Source organism: Trichosurus vulpecula, chromosome 8 (assembly GCF_011100635.1).
Source record: "Trichosurus vulpecula isolate mTriVul1 chromosome 8, mTriVul1.pri, whole genome shotgun sequence".
NCBI classification, from domain to species: domain Eukaryota; kingdom Metazoa; phylum Chordata; class Mammalia; order Diprotodontia; family Phalangeridae; genus Trichosurus; species Trichosurus vulpecula.
This window is the reverse complement of record NC_050580.1, coordinates 100,891,494-100,907,294: the sequence shown is the minus strand read 5'-3', so window position 1 is coordinate 100,907,294 and position 15,801 is coordinate 100,891,494. Positions and strand designations below refer to the sequence as shown.

At 40.0% G+C, this 15,801-nt stretch overlaps 1 protein-coding gene across 3 annotated transcripts in view; it reads right to left on the bottom strand.

Moving 5' to 3' along the window:
• The window catches only part of LOC118829017 (nebulin related anchoring protein), an 87,314-nt gene that overhangs the window by 30,886 nt on the left and 40,627 nt on the right, over positions 1-15,801 (bottom strand). For 2 of the 3 annotated variants that reach the window (XM_036735942.1, XM_036735941.1), the window contains exons 19-26: positions 14,993-15,190; positions 14,157-14,261; positions 12,188-12,286; positions 10,551-10,655; positions 9,711-9,818; positions 7,426-7,737; positions 6,102-6,206; positions 1,633-1,731 (exon numbers count right to left, since the gene is read on the bottom strand). In XM_036735942.1, the coding sequence (XP_036591837.1) occupies positions 1,633-1,731; positions 6,102-6,206; positions 7,426-7,737; positions 9,711-9,818; positions 10,551-10,655; positions 12,188-12,286; positions 14,157-14,261; positions 14,993-15,190 (1,131 nt within the window). The remainder of the gene's footprint in view (positions 1-1,632; positions 1,732-6,101; positions 6,207-7,425; positions 7,738-9,710; positions 9,819-10,550; positions 10,656-12,187; positions 12,287-14,156; positions 14,262-14,992; positions 15,191-15,801) is intronic. The other variant, XM_036735943.1, reaches the window with a different exon arrangement.

Sequence of the window (15,801 nt, the reverse complement as noted above, 5' to 3'; positions counted from 1 at the left end):
CCCTTCATTTTATAGATGAGGAAAAAGCAGCTCAGAAAGGCTAAGTGATTTGCCCAAAGTCACACAGGTGGGAATACAGCTGAGTTTCAGTCTGGCTCTCTGATTTCAAGTTAAGAACTCATTCAACTGTATGACTACAAGATGAGGAAGGAAAAGGAACATATCGTGATTGTGTTCATCCACAAGCTACTAGTAGATATCAGATTTGAAAAGCCACCAGATAAGATGGCCACTTCTTGAATAATTTTAATTTCCTTAAGTTTTCAATGCATTTGGTTCCATCTGCAATGCCTCAGTATGTCTGCTCTAATCTCGACCATGCTCATGCTGCACTTACGATTAACCTAGCAGTAAATGTGGGTACCCTAGTATGGTGCCTCTGGTGTTTCCCGTTTGAACTATAAAATATTCTGGGCTGGGCTGTCCCAGACCCTAAATCTTATTTAATGAGTCCATGTTTCTAAATATCACAGCAGTGCCCCCTAGAGTTAGTTAACTAAAGGATCCGGCAGTTTTCTCAACATAGAAAAAGATTGTTTCACCATCAACCTTCCCCAGTTTTCAATGTTTATTTTTTTTTGAGTCTAAAATAAAGACAGACACAATTCATTACCTTTACAATTTGAAAGCATTAAAATGAACCTCGGATTATTCTAGAATGTCAGACCGACAAAGTACAGTGATGACAACAAACATCTGTTCAATTTGCAGATGTAATGGGAAATTTGGCTCCTGCCTAAACTTTCTAAAATGTGCCACTTAGTGGGAAATTAAGGTGGTTTCAAACTATTTTAGGCATGTCTGCACAGTGAAGAAGGCATAGGCAAAGCAAAGTGGAAAAAAAAAGTCCCAATGCAGGCAACTAAACTAAGATGATGTGCCGTACAGTGAATTTTTATAATTCCAAATATGGACTCATCGACCTAACAGGGGCCTTAAAAATAATCCAGTCCAATTCCATCATTTTGCAGTTGAGCCCCCTAAAGTCCAAAGAACTTCCACGTGAGAGATAAACTGGACAAATGTCCGATCATCATTTCACTCTGTGCTGTGGAGATAGACACAAAGCCAAATTCTGATTGAATTTGTTTCACTTCTTGTCAGAACTTGAAAATGAAGGGGATGGAGAAACAGTTTGAAAATTAAACTTAATATCCTCAGAGCATGCTCAAATGATTTCCGGTGTTAAAGGTGCCTAGCCTTGGGGTCTCATTGTAGCACCAGGCATGCCATTTGTATGTTATAACTAAAAGACAAAAGCAATAACAAAAACAAAAAGAAAAATTCCTACTCTAAAAATAATGTCTTTTAAAAGGGACAGGGGGAAGTTGGTATAGAGAGGGGGTGGAAAATGAGGGAGCATCACAACAGAAGGTAATATAGAGAACAGAAATTTGGATGGGTCTTTACAAGGTGGGGATAGATGCCTGCTTCTCATCATAAAAAAAAAATAACACTCTGTGTCCATACCAATGAAAAGCCACCCATTCTAGGTCTATCTCACTAGTACAGAAAAGTTTGCTCATCCTTAGGACAACAGGGAGAGCAAGACTGAGAAATGCTTTGGCTTCCATCGAGTTGCTGAAAGAGGATCCCACTCCATAATAATAATGCATATACATCATAACTTACATCCACTGCTTGGGTGTAACTAATTCTAGCCTGGACCATCTCAGGAGTGTCTTTAATACTGGTAAACTTCAAAGCCCACGGATGCTGACGGTACTTCTTCTGTTGAGCAGAAAAAGATCAAAGCTGTGAATTTTGTGTGGTTCTTTCATGCCATTTGAAAGAGAAAAATCATAGGTTGCTTGAGATTAGAGTGAATTTGTGAACATAATTATAATTCCACTTCCTCCATCTTTATGTCCTGGGTGCCTTCGGGTTAATATTTGTTTCAATTTCAGCATAACCTTGTGTCAATTAACATTAAAGTAGTTCTACCCGATACAAAGAGAACACCTCAAAATTAGGTTATCCCAGTAAAACATTGTAAGAGCCACATTTAGAAATGGGCTTTTAAAGGCTTCAAATACTATGTAGTGTGTTGTTTACATATTTTTAGTTCCTCTAAGCAAAAAAAAAAAATTCTGGAATGGTTACATTTAACATCTGAAGTTTTCTATTCTCTTCCCACACAGGAGCATGGCAGAGTCAAAAACAGCTCACTTAACATGCCACATGTCAGTTTACACAGACTAGCGTAGTCATTTCTAGGTCCCATTTAGGCCACTCACACAGTAGGCTCTCATTGACATTTATAATAATGATGACAAAAATAATACTGTTATTCAGAAAAGGCATCATGGCAGAATATAGAACTTAAAACATCCATTCATTCAACAAGTATTTTTAAACACTTGTTACATACAGGGCCTTGTGCTGAGGGGGCTATAAATGAAAATAAGGCACAAATATAAATTATGGCAATTCAATGTTAGGTTGGCAAAACGGCATTTACCTGATTTTAAGTGTTCCTGAAAAACTGAGTATAAATGAATTTTTAAAAAAACCAAACAAGCAAACCATATTTAAAATGAACTAGGCTAATTATTATTTTAAGGAACTTTGAAGTGATGCCTTTTATAACCACCCTATTCACCCTTTCTAAAAGCAAGGCCCACCACGATATTTTCCCCTACTTGGCCAATTTATTTAAAGGGTAAGTAAGGTAATGGTATCATTTTTCTCACTGTCTATTTCCAGCTACTAACTTGTCTCTGGGCCAGAAAGATTAGAGTGTGCTTTTTCTTCTGCCCAAAGAAAATTCTTGAGTCAACATGCCTGTGTGTACTGTGACTCTCACAAGTGTTCAGTTTTCATCCTGAAACAGTAGAGGTCTGTGCATATGGCACAGATCTAGTTCAGCTCGAGAATCAGGGTGATACAGTAGAAGGGTGCTAGAATCTCTATTACTATCTATGTGACCTTGGGAAAGTGACTCAACTTTGCTGAACCTCATTTCCTCATCTGTAAAATGAGGGAGTTGGATCAGGTGACTTCTGAGATACTTTGCAGCGCTAAATATACACTCATAGCCAGAGCATCTGATAAAAAGTGGCCTGTGAAATGTTGCAAAAGTTTAATTATCTTCTTTAAAACCACTTAACACAATTAAAGACTGGAATCTTGCAAAGCATCAAAGAAGTTAAGCAAATTCATTTGTTCAAGGCTCTAAAATTAGGCAAAGAATTAAAACCACAATAGGATAATTCTGTCTAAAAAAACCCAATATGTATAGGGTGGGGGTGGAGATAGGGGAGGTGGCAAATAAGTAAGCAATTGAAGAAAATGCATTTTTTTTGCAGAGGGGAAGGCAGGGCAATTGGGGTTAAGTGACTTGCCCAAGGTCACACAGCTAGTAAGTGTCAGGTGTCTTGAGGCCAGATTTGAACTGAGGTCCTCCTGACTCCAAAGCCAGTGCTCTACTTACTGTGCCACCTAGCTGCCCCTAAGAAAATGCATTTTTAAACAATGAAACTTAAATGATCATAATTCTCCATTTCATTTTATATGTGGACATGATCTTTGGACTCATTATTACAAATTCTAGAACTAAAAATACGTTCCTATAGAACGTGCAAAGCCCATGTCCCTCTGGTATGGCAGCCATCCCAAGAGTGCCTCCTCTGAATCTCATGAACCATCTTCTGGTAGAACCAAAAGGTCTTTTGAAACCCTGTGGTCTGTTAGGCCATGGGCCTGTTGACCCCTTGTGAACAAGGATTGTGGGGGGTTTTTTTTGTCTTTTTATCCCCAGCACCATAATAGGTGCTTAATAAATGCTTGTGGATTAATTGAGATGGCACAAAACAGGCCAACCAAAGTCATGTGTGCTATAGAAATCAATTAATTAACCAATATTCAATCAGTGCTTACTATGTGCCAGATGTTATGCTAATTAGTAGGAATACAAAGAAAAAGCAAACGTAGTTCCTGTCCTCAAGTAATAATAAAACCAATAATAACTGACATTACATAGCACTTATTATGTGCCAGGCACTGTACAGTTTAACTTAACAGTTATTATCTCATTGGAGCCTTACAAGAATCCTGGGAGGTAGGAGCTAGTATTATCCCCATTTTACAGATGAGAAAACTGAGGCAAACAGGGGTTAAGTGACTTGCCCAGGGTTGCACAGGTAGTAAATGGCTGAAGGCACATTTGAATTCAGGTCTTCCTGACTCCAGACCCAGGGCTCTAACCATCTTACCACCTAGCTGCCAGATATAACAAATACATAAATCTTTACAAGAAAAGAAGGGAGGGAGAAAGGTAAGAAGGAAAAAAAGGAAGAAAGGAGGGAGAGAAGAACAAAGGAAGGGAGGAAGGAGGAAAAGAAGGAAGGAGAGAAGGAAGGAGGGAAGGAGGGAAAGGAAAGTAGGAAGGAAGGAAGAAAGGAAACAAGCATTCATATATTAGGTGCCCACTATGGAGCAGATAGAAGCTAGCCTCAAGGGGAAAGTACTAAAAAATACAACTTTGTTATGGTAATTGGGAATCTATTATACAGGGTAATATGAACCCCCAAGAAGATAGTGTCCCTTGGGGTGAAAACTGAACCATCTTTATGTTTTTATTCTGTATTCTTACAGACTAAAATGGCCACTAGCAGTCAGATTGTGCAATTCCCCAAATGGCAGATCAATGTATTTTACTCTTATATTTATCTACATATGTCTTCTCACCCCTACTAGACTGTAAGCTCTTTGAGGGCAGAAACTAGGTATCTCAGTGCCTAGCGTACAACGTGTTTACATTTTTGACCTAAGGTCCCAATCAGGTATGTGTCAGGTTTTTGTCACCACTAGGCCAGGTTTCCAGGGCTTCAGCCCTTTATAAAAATGCAGAATGTCCCTAGGGCCATCAGACTGATGCCTAAAGGCACATTAAGGACAAGAACAAAAGGAGATTTTGGCTGGGGACATTCACCGAGGTTTAGCCTAAGATGTTCTTCCTCACCCCTGTCCTTGGATTCTCAGCTCCCTTCAAGGCCCAGCCCAGGTGGGCCATCTCTGATTTGAGGCCTTCCCTGCTCCCTCTAGCTATCAGTGTTTTTTTCCCCAATCACTTTGTCTTTGTGCCAGCTTTATCCCCCCAAAAGAGGATGTAATCTCCCTGAGGGCACATATTGTTACTTTTGTCCTTTTTATCCCCAGATGCTAGGATAGTGTCTAGCATATGGCAGGCATAGGGATAGATACCTATGATTTATTTTCAATAGGGAGCAGCCTGGTGAGGAAACTCCCTTTACCAATGCAGGCTGGAACTTTGTCTTCAACGTATATTCTTAGTGAGCTGCCTACATCACTGAGTCACCATTAAGAGACTTACTCAGGGTCACACAGGCAATATCTGTCAGCATGAACCCAGGTCTTCTGAGGACAGCTCTCAATGGATTGTGCCACACTGCTTTTTGACATATCATAGTTGCTTTTAAAAATGCTTATTGAACAGAGCTGACCTTAATTCTATCTCCCTGTCTGGTTCCCAAAGATTGGTTCAACTAGGTTGTCCTCAAATGTGAGAGAAACACCCTTCCCTCAACTGTAGTGCAATTAGTCTAGAGAACACAGGGATGCCTTAGGGAAAGGTCCATTCAGTATGGCTAAACTTGGATAGCCCCCATTAAAATGCAGGTGAGACACCCAAAGGGCTGAATTATACAGAGTGCTGGGCACTCCACGGATGTCTAAGGTGTTTGGGGACCAAGGGGAGGAGGGGAGGAATGGAGAAATGTGTGTATAAAGTGACAAAAGGGCTTTCTGGGTGCAATAAACGTATCTTTTCATCATCTCTCCTATGTTGCTTCGTTAAAAAGGTAAGCTAGTGGGTAGCAATTGAGCGCTGTTTGATTGCCATTATTATTCATAATATCATTTGTCACCTACTTTGTTTTTGCAAAGGCTATATGGGCTCCTACCGGCGTGTGTTTGGTATGTGGTTTCCCTCTAATTACCAGTCCTAGTCTGGGTTTGGAGTCCTTTCATGTGGCATTGCCTTTTTCTTTGCCTTTTGAGTGGAAATGATTTTAATTTTATACAGGAATTTTGCACACATAATGCAGCCAGTTCTGTTACATGCTGTCACGAAATCTCACCTCACTAATGAGTTCTCCTGCCTTCTTAGCCTGTTCCACATTTAATGACCCAGTGGCTATCCATCCGGCTCCTTTCATCCAGTTCAAATCGGCTCTATATTGGTTCTGACAAAGAAAAAAAATGCACCATTGTTGGTGCTCAGACATTTAAAGCACCATTAAAGGATCCTGACATAGCCCAGAGACCAACTGAGTCAAATTAGCTCCTGCTTTTGTTTCATCTGCTTCTGCACAGTCACAGGTAGAGCCTCCCCTCCCTCAAAAAAAATATTAAATTAATTTTTAAAAATTGGAGCCATCTCTGCTTAGGATGACTTTGTGTGATACGCAGCCTTATGAGGAGGAGGGGGGAACTCAACCTTTTTCCTCATTATTGACTTCAATCCTGACTCCAGCAGCTGAAAGGAGCAGATCTCATTGTCTGCCTTACCAGTTTTCTTCTTTAAAATGACATGCAGGGGAGAAGAAAATGAGAATGCACAACAGAACGCAGGTGGAAAACTATTTGATGGAATTTCACAAGACATTCAATGCTTCCTGCGGTTTCAGTTCCTTCCTACACATCTCCATGGGGCAAAATATTCCTTTACTTGCCACTATACAAGGAGTTTTAATGGGAATGGCCATTTAAATGGATCCCTCGCTGAAACTAGTTCACCTTTCTACCATGGAGTAACCACACTGGTGAGGCTATGTCTGCCCCCAAAGTGCAACATTCAGCCGCATCTGTCCTGATGCCTCGGTTCATGGCCACTACTGATCCATACTGAGCTAAACTGAAAAAAATGAAAATTTTTTGAAAGTACAAGTAGGGGTCAGGAGGGCAAAGAAGGGGGGAAATAACTGATAATTTTCACTGTCGAAGCTACCATTTCCTGGAAGGGCGGTGTAAGTGAAACAACGTCGATCGACAAATAAAAATTTATAAAGAGCCTTCTACATTACCAGGCCCTTTCCCCAAAAGCCCACAAAGCAGAGCCCACTCATTCCATTATAGCCTCTTTTTCCATCATAGTTAAGATGACACAAACAAAATTCCTGCCCACCCCCCCACACACACAGTTCTACATGGAAAAAAATGTGAATATGGAAATATTCCATGAATATTTGAAACTATTGTGAAAATACCCCATGAAGAAGATAGCCCCACAACTTCTTTGCTGGTGGGAACCTAAGTTTGTTGACTGCAAGGCCAAGAGTGAACTCACTGGGAAACTAAACATTTTGAACAGGAGCTTCTATGTAAAGGCTGTGTAAACCCTAAGTACACAGTTATTTTGAATGGATGGAAATCAGGGAGTGTCATTTAAAATAAGCAACTTACATCGCTTTGCAAACCATATGCCTTCCTTGCCCATTCTACTTTCATATCTGTTGGCAGAGCAGTAAACTGATGCAAGGCCGTCCTATATCCTATGTCTGTGGCTAAATGTTGGGCCTTCTGGGCATGGACAAGGTGAATCATATCCATGGGAACATGGCACTGAGTTTTGACATCCTCAAATCTTCTCTTGTATTCCAGATCACTCTGCAGCTTGGACACTTGGAGAGAATGAGCCATCTGAGAATCACCCTGTACACCCTGGGCTCCAATCAATTTGCCTCTGGACTTCTCATAGTCCTCCTTGTATTTTATCTAATAGGAAGAAAGCACACAAAGGCACATGAGACTTTCTTTGAGAAATGGTCCGGCCTCGGTCTATAGTCAATATAGGTAATAAAACAAACCCCCAGAATATTTGAAACCCAGATCAGGCCTGATCGAGTATATTTCTATAAATCCAATTCAGCGAATGTTTACTGAACACCTACTATGTTCAAAGCCCCATACTGGGTCTGAGGGAAATGCAAAGATGAAAAGACACAATCTTTGCCTTCAAGACAATCTGGGAGGGGAGAGAAAGCATGTGCTCAAGGAAATATAATACAAGGTAGGATAATAATTGCCTAAGTACAAACAAAATATTGTAAGAGTTTAGAAGTTTTCCTCTATAACAGAAGGTCTTTCCTAACTGGTGGTCTTAAGTTGGGTAGGAAAAAAATTTACATCTTGATTTTTATTCATCTCTAACTAAAATTTAGAATTTCCTTTAATAATTTTAAAAACATTGTTCTGAGAGTGGTCCACAGGCTTCATTGGACTGCCAAAGGAGTCCACATCAGACAAAAGTGGTTAAGAACCTTGGCTCTATGCCACTTAGGTGAGACACTCAGTAATGTAGAGCAGATAAAAAAAATATACTGTTCAGGGGGAAAAACTCTGGAGTGGGAGTGGAAGCTAGAGACATCAAATAAAAGCCTCAGACACTTGCTCTGTGGGCAAGTCACTTAATCCTGTTTGCCTCAGTTTCCTCATCTACAAAATGAGCTGGAGAAGGAAATGTCAAACCACTCCACTATCTTTTCCAAGAAAACCCCAAATGGGGTCATGAAGAATCAGGCACCACTGAAAAATGGCTGAACAACAGAACACCAGACTTGGAATCAGGAAGACCTGGGTTCAAATCCCATTGCTAGTTACGTGATTCTTGGCAAGCCATTTTAAAAAAAAAAAATCTATGTTTGCCTCAGTTTCCCCATCTGTAAAGTGAAGATAATATTAGCACTTTCCTCCCAGGGTTATTGTGAGGATCAATTGAAAAACATGCAAAACATGAAATGCTAAACAAATGTCAGTTGTTATTACATATGCGAAAGCATTTTTAACTTAAAAGGATTCTATGAAAGAACCGATACTATCTGAATACAGACTGAAGTTTACCGTCTTTCACTTTCATTCTTTTTTTAAAATTCATCTTCTTGTACAAAATGAGTAATCTGGAAATGTTTTACGTGTTTGCACATGGTATAACCTATATCAAATTGTTTACCATCTTAGGGAGTGGGAAGGTGAGGGAGGGATAGAATTTGGAACTCAAAACTTTTTTTCAAAATGCTAAAAAATTTGCTTTAACATGGAATTGGAAAAAATAAAATATTATATATAAAAAACAAAAAATAAAATAAGTCTAAAAAGTACTATATGAATGCAAAGTAATTTTACTATAACTTTTATTATTATCAGGATATTTGGGTTCTAGTTCCAGGTCTGACTACCTGACCTTGGGCGAGTTATTTAAAAGACAGCATGGTAAAATAATAATCGTTCATATTTATGTGGTGCTTTTTATCATCTAATTTGACCTTCACAAGGCTGAGGTATGTGCTTTTTTGTCTCCATTTTAGAGACAAGGAAACTGAGTCAAAAGAAGTTAGTGCCTGAGGCAGAATTCCATCTCAAGTCTTCCTGCCTACAAATCCAACATTCTATTGGATTTGAATTCAAAAAACCTGGGTTCAAATCTTAGCTATGTTTCAGGGGCAGCTGTGTGGCCCTGAGAAAGACATTTCCCACCTCTCTGGGCTTGTGCATTATCTTTAAAATGAAAGAATGGGACTAAATGATCTCTAAGTCCCTTTTCATTGTAAATCCCAGGATTTCCCCTCTCTGAGTCCCTGTTTTATCGATTGTAAAAAGAAAGACTTCAACTAGATGGTCTCTAAAGTCTCTGGGAACTGTAATAGTCTATGCTTCAATTATCCATTCTAAAAGCTTGGGTAACCACTCACATCACTTGCTAGGTCCCTCTTGGCCTTGGCTGACAGAAAAGACAAGGAGTCCAGACGAAGTTCAAATCCTTTTGCTTTCTGTTTCTCCCAGCTGCTCTTATACAGTTTCTAAAGAGATATCAATTTTTTAAAAAAATTAATCTTTAGGTGAGAGGTTGGCTTCAGACTTCTTAATAGCCTCATTAGGAAGGAAAATGAAATCACCAAATGTCACCTGCCAATACCTAAGGAACTACAATGAAGCTCATTAAAGCTACGTGAGAAATAAAAGTATTGATTCTTAAGTCACCTGGTAGGGAATAACTTACAAGTCTCTAAACTATCCACAGTTTCGTGCAGTCCACAAGCATTTATTAGGCATCTGTGTATTGGACATTGTGCTAGGCACTGAGAGAAAATATAAAGTTCACATAAGACACAGGCCCCTGCTCTTATGGGAGTTTACAATCTTGTAGTAATTAGGACATTTATCTCATTGGATGATGTATGAGTAATTGAGTTATGTCACCAAATAACTCTTCCTCACCCCATCCTCAAGAGCTAATCAGAAATAGAATATAAGTTAGAGGTAGGGTAACCCCCTTCTGACTTAGGTGCTAAGGCATAGACAGGTTACAATCGGTGTTATTGGAGGGACTTTCCATGCTGGTAGTTCCCCAAATCACCAGGTCGTTCATGGACTCACAAATGAGTTAGATTAGGATCTAGTCCAAGCATGTAATACACATAACCTCATAGACGACACTAACACATTGTCTGTTGTCTACAGAATTTCAAATGAAGCATAAAATCTCATTTAAGGAATAAAAAGAGTACAACATCCAATCCCTCTCCCAATACCTCACTAAGATGCTGGGCATTAGCTCTGGCCTGCAGGAAGAGTGGCTCATCTTTGCTGATGGTGTATTGATGAACACAATGCTCATTCCCGGACTTGTAAGCCACCTAGCCAATAAAAGCAAAATATCAGCACGAGAATCAATACGATTCAATTCAATAAGCATTTAATACATATGTGAAGTTCTGTGTGTTGTACTTCCGTGTATATAACTGATATTCATCATCTGTATTACTCCATAAGAAAAAGAATCCAAGAACAACCATTCAGTAGTACGTTGTCTTTCTCTTAGTATCATGGGTAGGTGACTATCTTTGTAACTTTTACGCATTGCTCCTGTTTCTACATTCTAGTACCCAGCAAAATAATTTTAATCTTTCTCCCATTTGACAGCTCTTCAAATCCTTGAAGCCAGTAGCATACTATTTTCCACTCCACCATCATCTTTCACCAGTGCCTTCAAGGGATCCCCATATGGCATGATCTCAATACCCCTTGCCAACCAGATTGCCCACCCATGGACACTTTTCATTTTATCAATGTCTTTCTTAAAATGTACTACCCCGAACTGAATACCATATACTTAAAATGTGGACTGACCAGAGTAGAGAGGGCCATGGCTTCCCTAGCCCTAGGAACTATGCTTTTCTTAATGTAGCCTCAGATCACATTTGTTTTGTTGGCCACTATATCATATTTGTTGAGCCTATAGTCCATTAAGACCCCCAGATCTTTTTCAGATGAACTGTTGCCTAACCACAACCATATTATGAAATACTTCGTAAAGTTGACTTTTTTTTAGTCCATGTAAGACTTTGAATTTAACCCTAGTAAATGCTATCCATCCCAACTTACAAATCTGATAAGTGGGTCTTCTAGTTTTTTTTTTCAATTCACTAATAAAAATGTCAAACAGCACATGACTAAACAGAGAGAGACCCTAAGCGCACAATCAATGACCTCCATACAAGTTGACCTGGATTAGATATAGTTGAACCCAAGAGAGGGAGAAAAACTCAAGGCAATTTCATCAAAACTAAAATATAGCTTCAGTCTAGTCCTCAAATACATCCTCATGTGTGTTTCATGAAAATGATAGGGATTAGGGACTCCGGGAAGCTAGTCTTGTAGAGCAGGTTTGAAAGTGCTAAAAAAAGACAGCCCATTTTCATCCTTGGTCAGCTTCTTAGACAACTACTGCACCTGTCCCTGGGAGTTCACCAGACTCACGGGAGAAGAGATCAGTGGAGAATGGGGGCAAGGTGACAAAGGTAGTCGAAACAACACTCGACTATAAGCCTAAGTTGAAATCCTTGCTCTTCTATACATATGGCAAATAGTTTCACACACACACACACACACGCACACACACACACACACACACACACACACACCATATGTTCCTACCTAGAAAATGGGCAACATATTTTTGAGGAAAGGAAACATGGTACAGTGGATTGGGTTGTAAGCTATGTGGGTCTTGACAAATCATTTGATATCCTTTTGCCTCAGTTTCTCCATCTGCAATATGAGGAGGTTGGACTTAATGACCTTTAAGGTCCCTTCCAGCTCTCAATCTATGAGACTGAGGTTCCTCCAACTCTAACCTTCTTATTCCAAGGGACGACTCAGCACTTACATTACTCTGCATCTCCTGGCTTCTCTTGGCATGTTCCATCTGGGAACTGTCTGTAACACTGGTGAACTTCAGAGCATCAGCTCTCTGCCTGTACCTTTTCTGTTAAAAAAGAAAAAAAACAAACAGAGAAAGAAAATACCATGTCACAAAGATACTATTGAGCATACATACTTCCATTTCATTTAACCAAATCTTTATTGGTTGTTCCTCACAGCTCCTTATAGGACAGGAGTATTGTTGCACGTGGTGCTTAGCATAGTGTCTGGCACACAACAGTTGCTTAATAAATGTTGATTAATTGAGCCATAAATTTAAATATCACCCTCAACTACTTGTATATTGTAGGAGTCTCACAAAGGGAAGGAGTCTCCCCTTCTGGGGCTAGAATTTGCCATTGTTAAAGAGGACATTTTACCTTTAGGTGGGAGGGGTCCCCAAATCTAACTGTATACCCCAGTTATGTTCATCTTAGAAATAATGGAATTAGCATAGAAAAGGAAACAGGGGGTCAAGATTAGGATTTTATTTTTACTACCTCTAAGAATATTTCAACCTTCTGACTATGAACAGGACTGAGTCAGAAGCATCTACACCACACGGGGAATCTAACTGTCACTTTGTGGTTTTTAGCGTGTTTCATAATGAACTGAGTTACAAGGGCCCAAGTGGGTGTTTTTCTTCTCTCTGCCCTCCTTTGTGTACATGAGTTGTCCAATTTATCTTTGCTGCAACAGAATGGTCAGTACCATGGGAGGTTTTCCATACAAGAAACTCTTGATCTAGAATGCCCTCCACTTATCCAGATCAACAATTCACCTGCAACTTATAATGTTATAGGGTTTCCTGGGGCACCAAAAGGTTACGTGATTTGCCCATAGCCTCACAGTTTGTGTCAGAGCCATTGCTTGGACTCTGATCTTCCTGACTCTCTATCCACTCTGCCCAGGTCACTATCCCTGTCGGAGATAAGAAGGAACAAAGTCCAACCCAAGCTTATGCTTTTGGAGAAGGCCTGCATTCAATTCTCTTGGCCCAGGAACATGAATGCCTTCCAAGATTCCAGTGTCCCCTAAAGCCTGGTGGAGACCTGACAAGTTTCCAAATGCAGCGCCTTTCAAAAGTCTTTTATTACTTTCTATTCTCTACTTGTTTTACTGAGGTTTAAATTTCTCACACTCCAAGTCAAAAGGAAATTTGTTTGTTGCTAAGGTAAGAAACACATCTCTTTGGAGAACTTCAAAGAACTTTAGTGACCTGTATAATACAAATCTTTTAAGTGGAATTAGAATTCAAATGCAGTTTTTATTTAAAAGGAGGAGGGGGAATAAAACTTCATTGATTTTATGTAGGACGTATCCCAAGGAATCTAAGTACATTAGAGGAGTGAAACTCAGTAAGATATGTTATAGGTTCAAATCCTTCCATTCTTTTCCTTTCAAGGGTGTACTCCTGATTTTCCTGGACTTTCTCTTCTATGCCTTAGACACCTTTTAACCCTGGATTTCCCCCATTAGAACTATCCTCTGCCTCTTTGGCTTCTTTTGATTGTTTGGTTCCCTCCAGAACCTCCATTCTTAAGGAGGATGCCCAGGTCAGTCATGTCTTCACTCCTCTTCAGGCTGTACTCCTGACTCTCTGGACTTTCTCTGCATACCCTGCCCTGCATGCCTTTATTTCTTCTCTTCCTAATTCCTCACTTTTTGGTTGTGTTATTTTCCCCCATTGCTTCTGGAAAGTAGGTAGGGACTGTCTTTCTGTTCTTATTTGTATTCCCAGGGCTTAGCATGGTATCTGGCACACAGTAAGCACTTAATAAATGCTTGTTGATGACAAAAGGATGGTGCAGGGTCTGTGTAAAAGTCCATGGAGGGAGTTCAGGGAAATTAAGAGATTTCATCAGATCTCTCTTAATGTCTCCAGGGCTGGCCGAACATGGTCTGAGGGACTAAAAGAATTGTATTTTGGTTACCTCACTAATCAGCTCTCCAGCTTTCTTGGCCTGTTCTATATTGAGACTCCCCTCTGCCATCCACCCGACTCCCTTCATCCATGTCAGGTCTGCCTTGTACTGCAACTGGAAGAGAAAACCACCAGGTTGTAATTAGAGAAACTGAAACAGATAGAGGAAAATCACCAGAGAAATGAAAAAGCCCCATGCCGTATATTTGCCTTCCATTTAAAACAAACAAACAAAAATCTTGGGTCCTACTCAAGCAATAAAACGACTGGACCAACCTTGTGTCCAACCCAAGTATTTAGCTCTTGCTGCCCCACGGGGGCCCTATCAAAGGTGAACATTTGATGCTCTTTTGACAAAGGACCTCTCCCCTTGCAACGTGACTCAATTCCCAGTCTTTCCCTTATCTAACATCCTATTGCTAATACCTCTTTACCTTCCTAATATCTCCAGGCACCAATTCTAATTTTCTCTGCCCCAGATCCTATTCCATTCTCTTAAGTAGGGTCAGCATCTCCAAGTTCTCCTTTTTTTTCTCTTATCTTTTGTTTTTCCTCTCTGGAGCCAGCCCAAATCCTCCCTCTCTCCCAATATTCTGGGTGAATCCCAGAAGATGCCAAAGGTGATTTTTAGGCTTTCTACTCTGAGGAACCAGCCCTCTGCTGTTATATACTCATGTCTTTTTAATTCTAAAAGAATTAAAGACTAAGAATTATCTAAGACTAAGACAAACTATGTAAGAGTTAATTATGTAAGACAAAAACCAAGGATTATCTAAGAAGTCTGAGGTTACTGTGCATAGTGAGAAGTTTGGAAATGACTGGTAACAGGATGGATGGAGACCTCACCTCGCTCTGAAGTTTGTAGGCTTTTTTGGCCCAGTTAGTTTTTATGTCCTCGGGAAGCACTGTATAGACATGCAGCTTCTTCCTGTAGTCCAGATCGCTGGCTAGAGCCTGGGCCTTCTTGGCATGCTGGATGTTGACCATATCCATAGGCAAGTGGAAATGAGTCTTACTTTCCTCAAACCCTTTCTTGTATTCAACCTTAGGTACACATACAAACACATAAAAACATCTTTGACTTAAAACATGGCTGTAGAGAAGTAGAATAAGTGGGTAGAAAAATAAGTAAGGCTCATTTAAAGGAATCAAACATCTTAGTTATCAGTGCCTAGCATTGTGCTTGGCATATGGGAGGAGCTTAGCAGGCAGCTGGGTGATAAAGTGGATAGAGTATAAAGTGGACAGAGTCAGAAAGGCCTGAGTTCAAATCTAGCCTCAGATACTTACTAGCTGTGTGACCCTGAGCAAGTCACTTAACATTGTTTGCCTCAGTTTCCTTATCTGTAAAAGGAACTGGAGAAGGAAATGGCAAACCACTCTAGTATCTTTGCCTAGAAAACCCCAAAAAGGGGGTCACAAAGGGTCAGACACCACTAAAAAATGACTGGACAACAAAAGGAGTAGTAGTAGAAGTCGGAGGAGGAGGAGGAGGAAGAGGAGGAGAAGTAAACGTTTGTTGATTAGGAGATACCATGATATTAATGCTAACTGATATTTTTAGAGTATCTTCAGGTTTACAAAATCAGGATCTCATCTGATCCTCATAACAATTCTATGTGTTTTACACATAGGGAAATGGGTTCAGAAAAGTT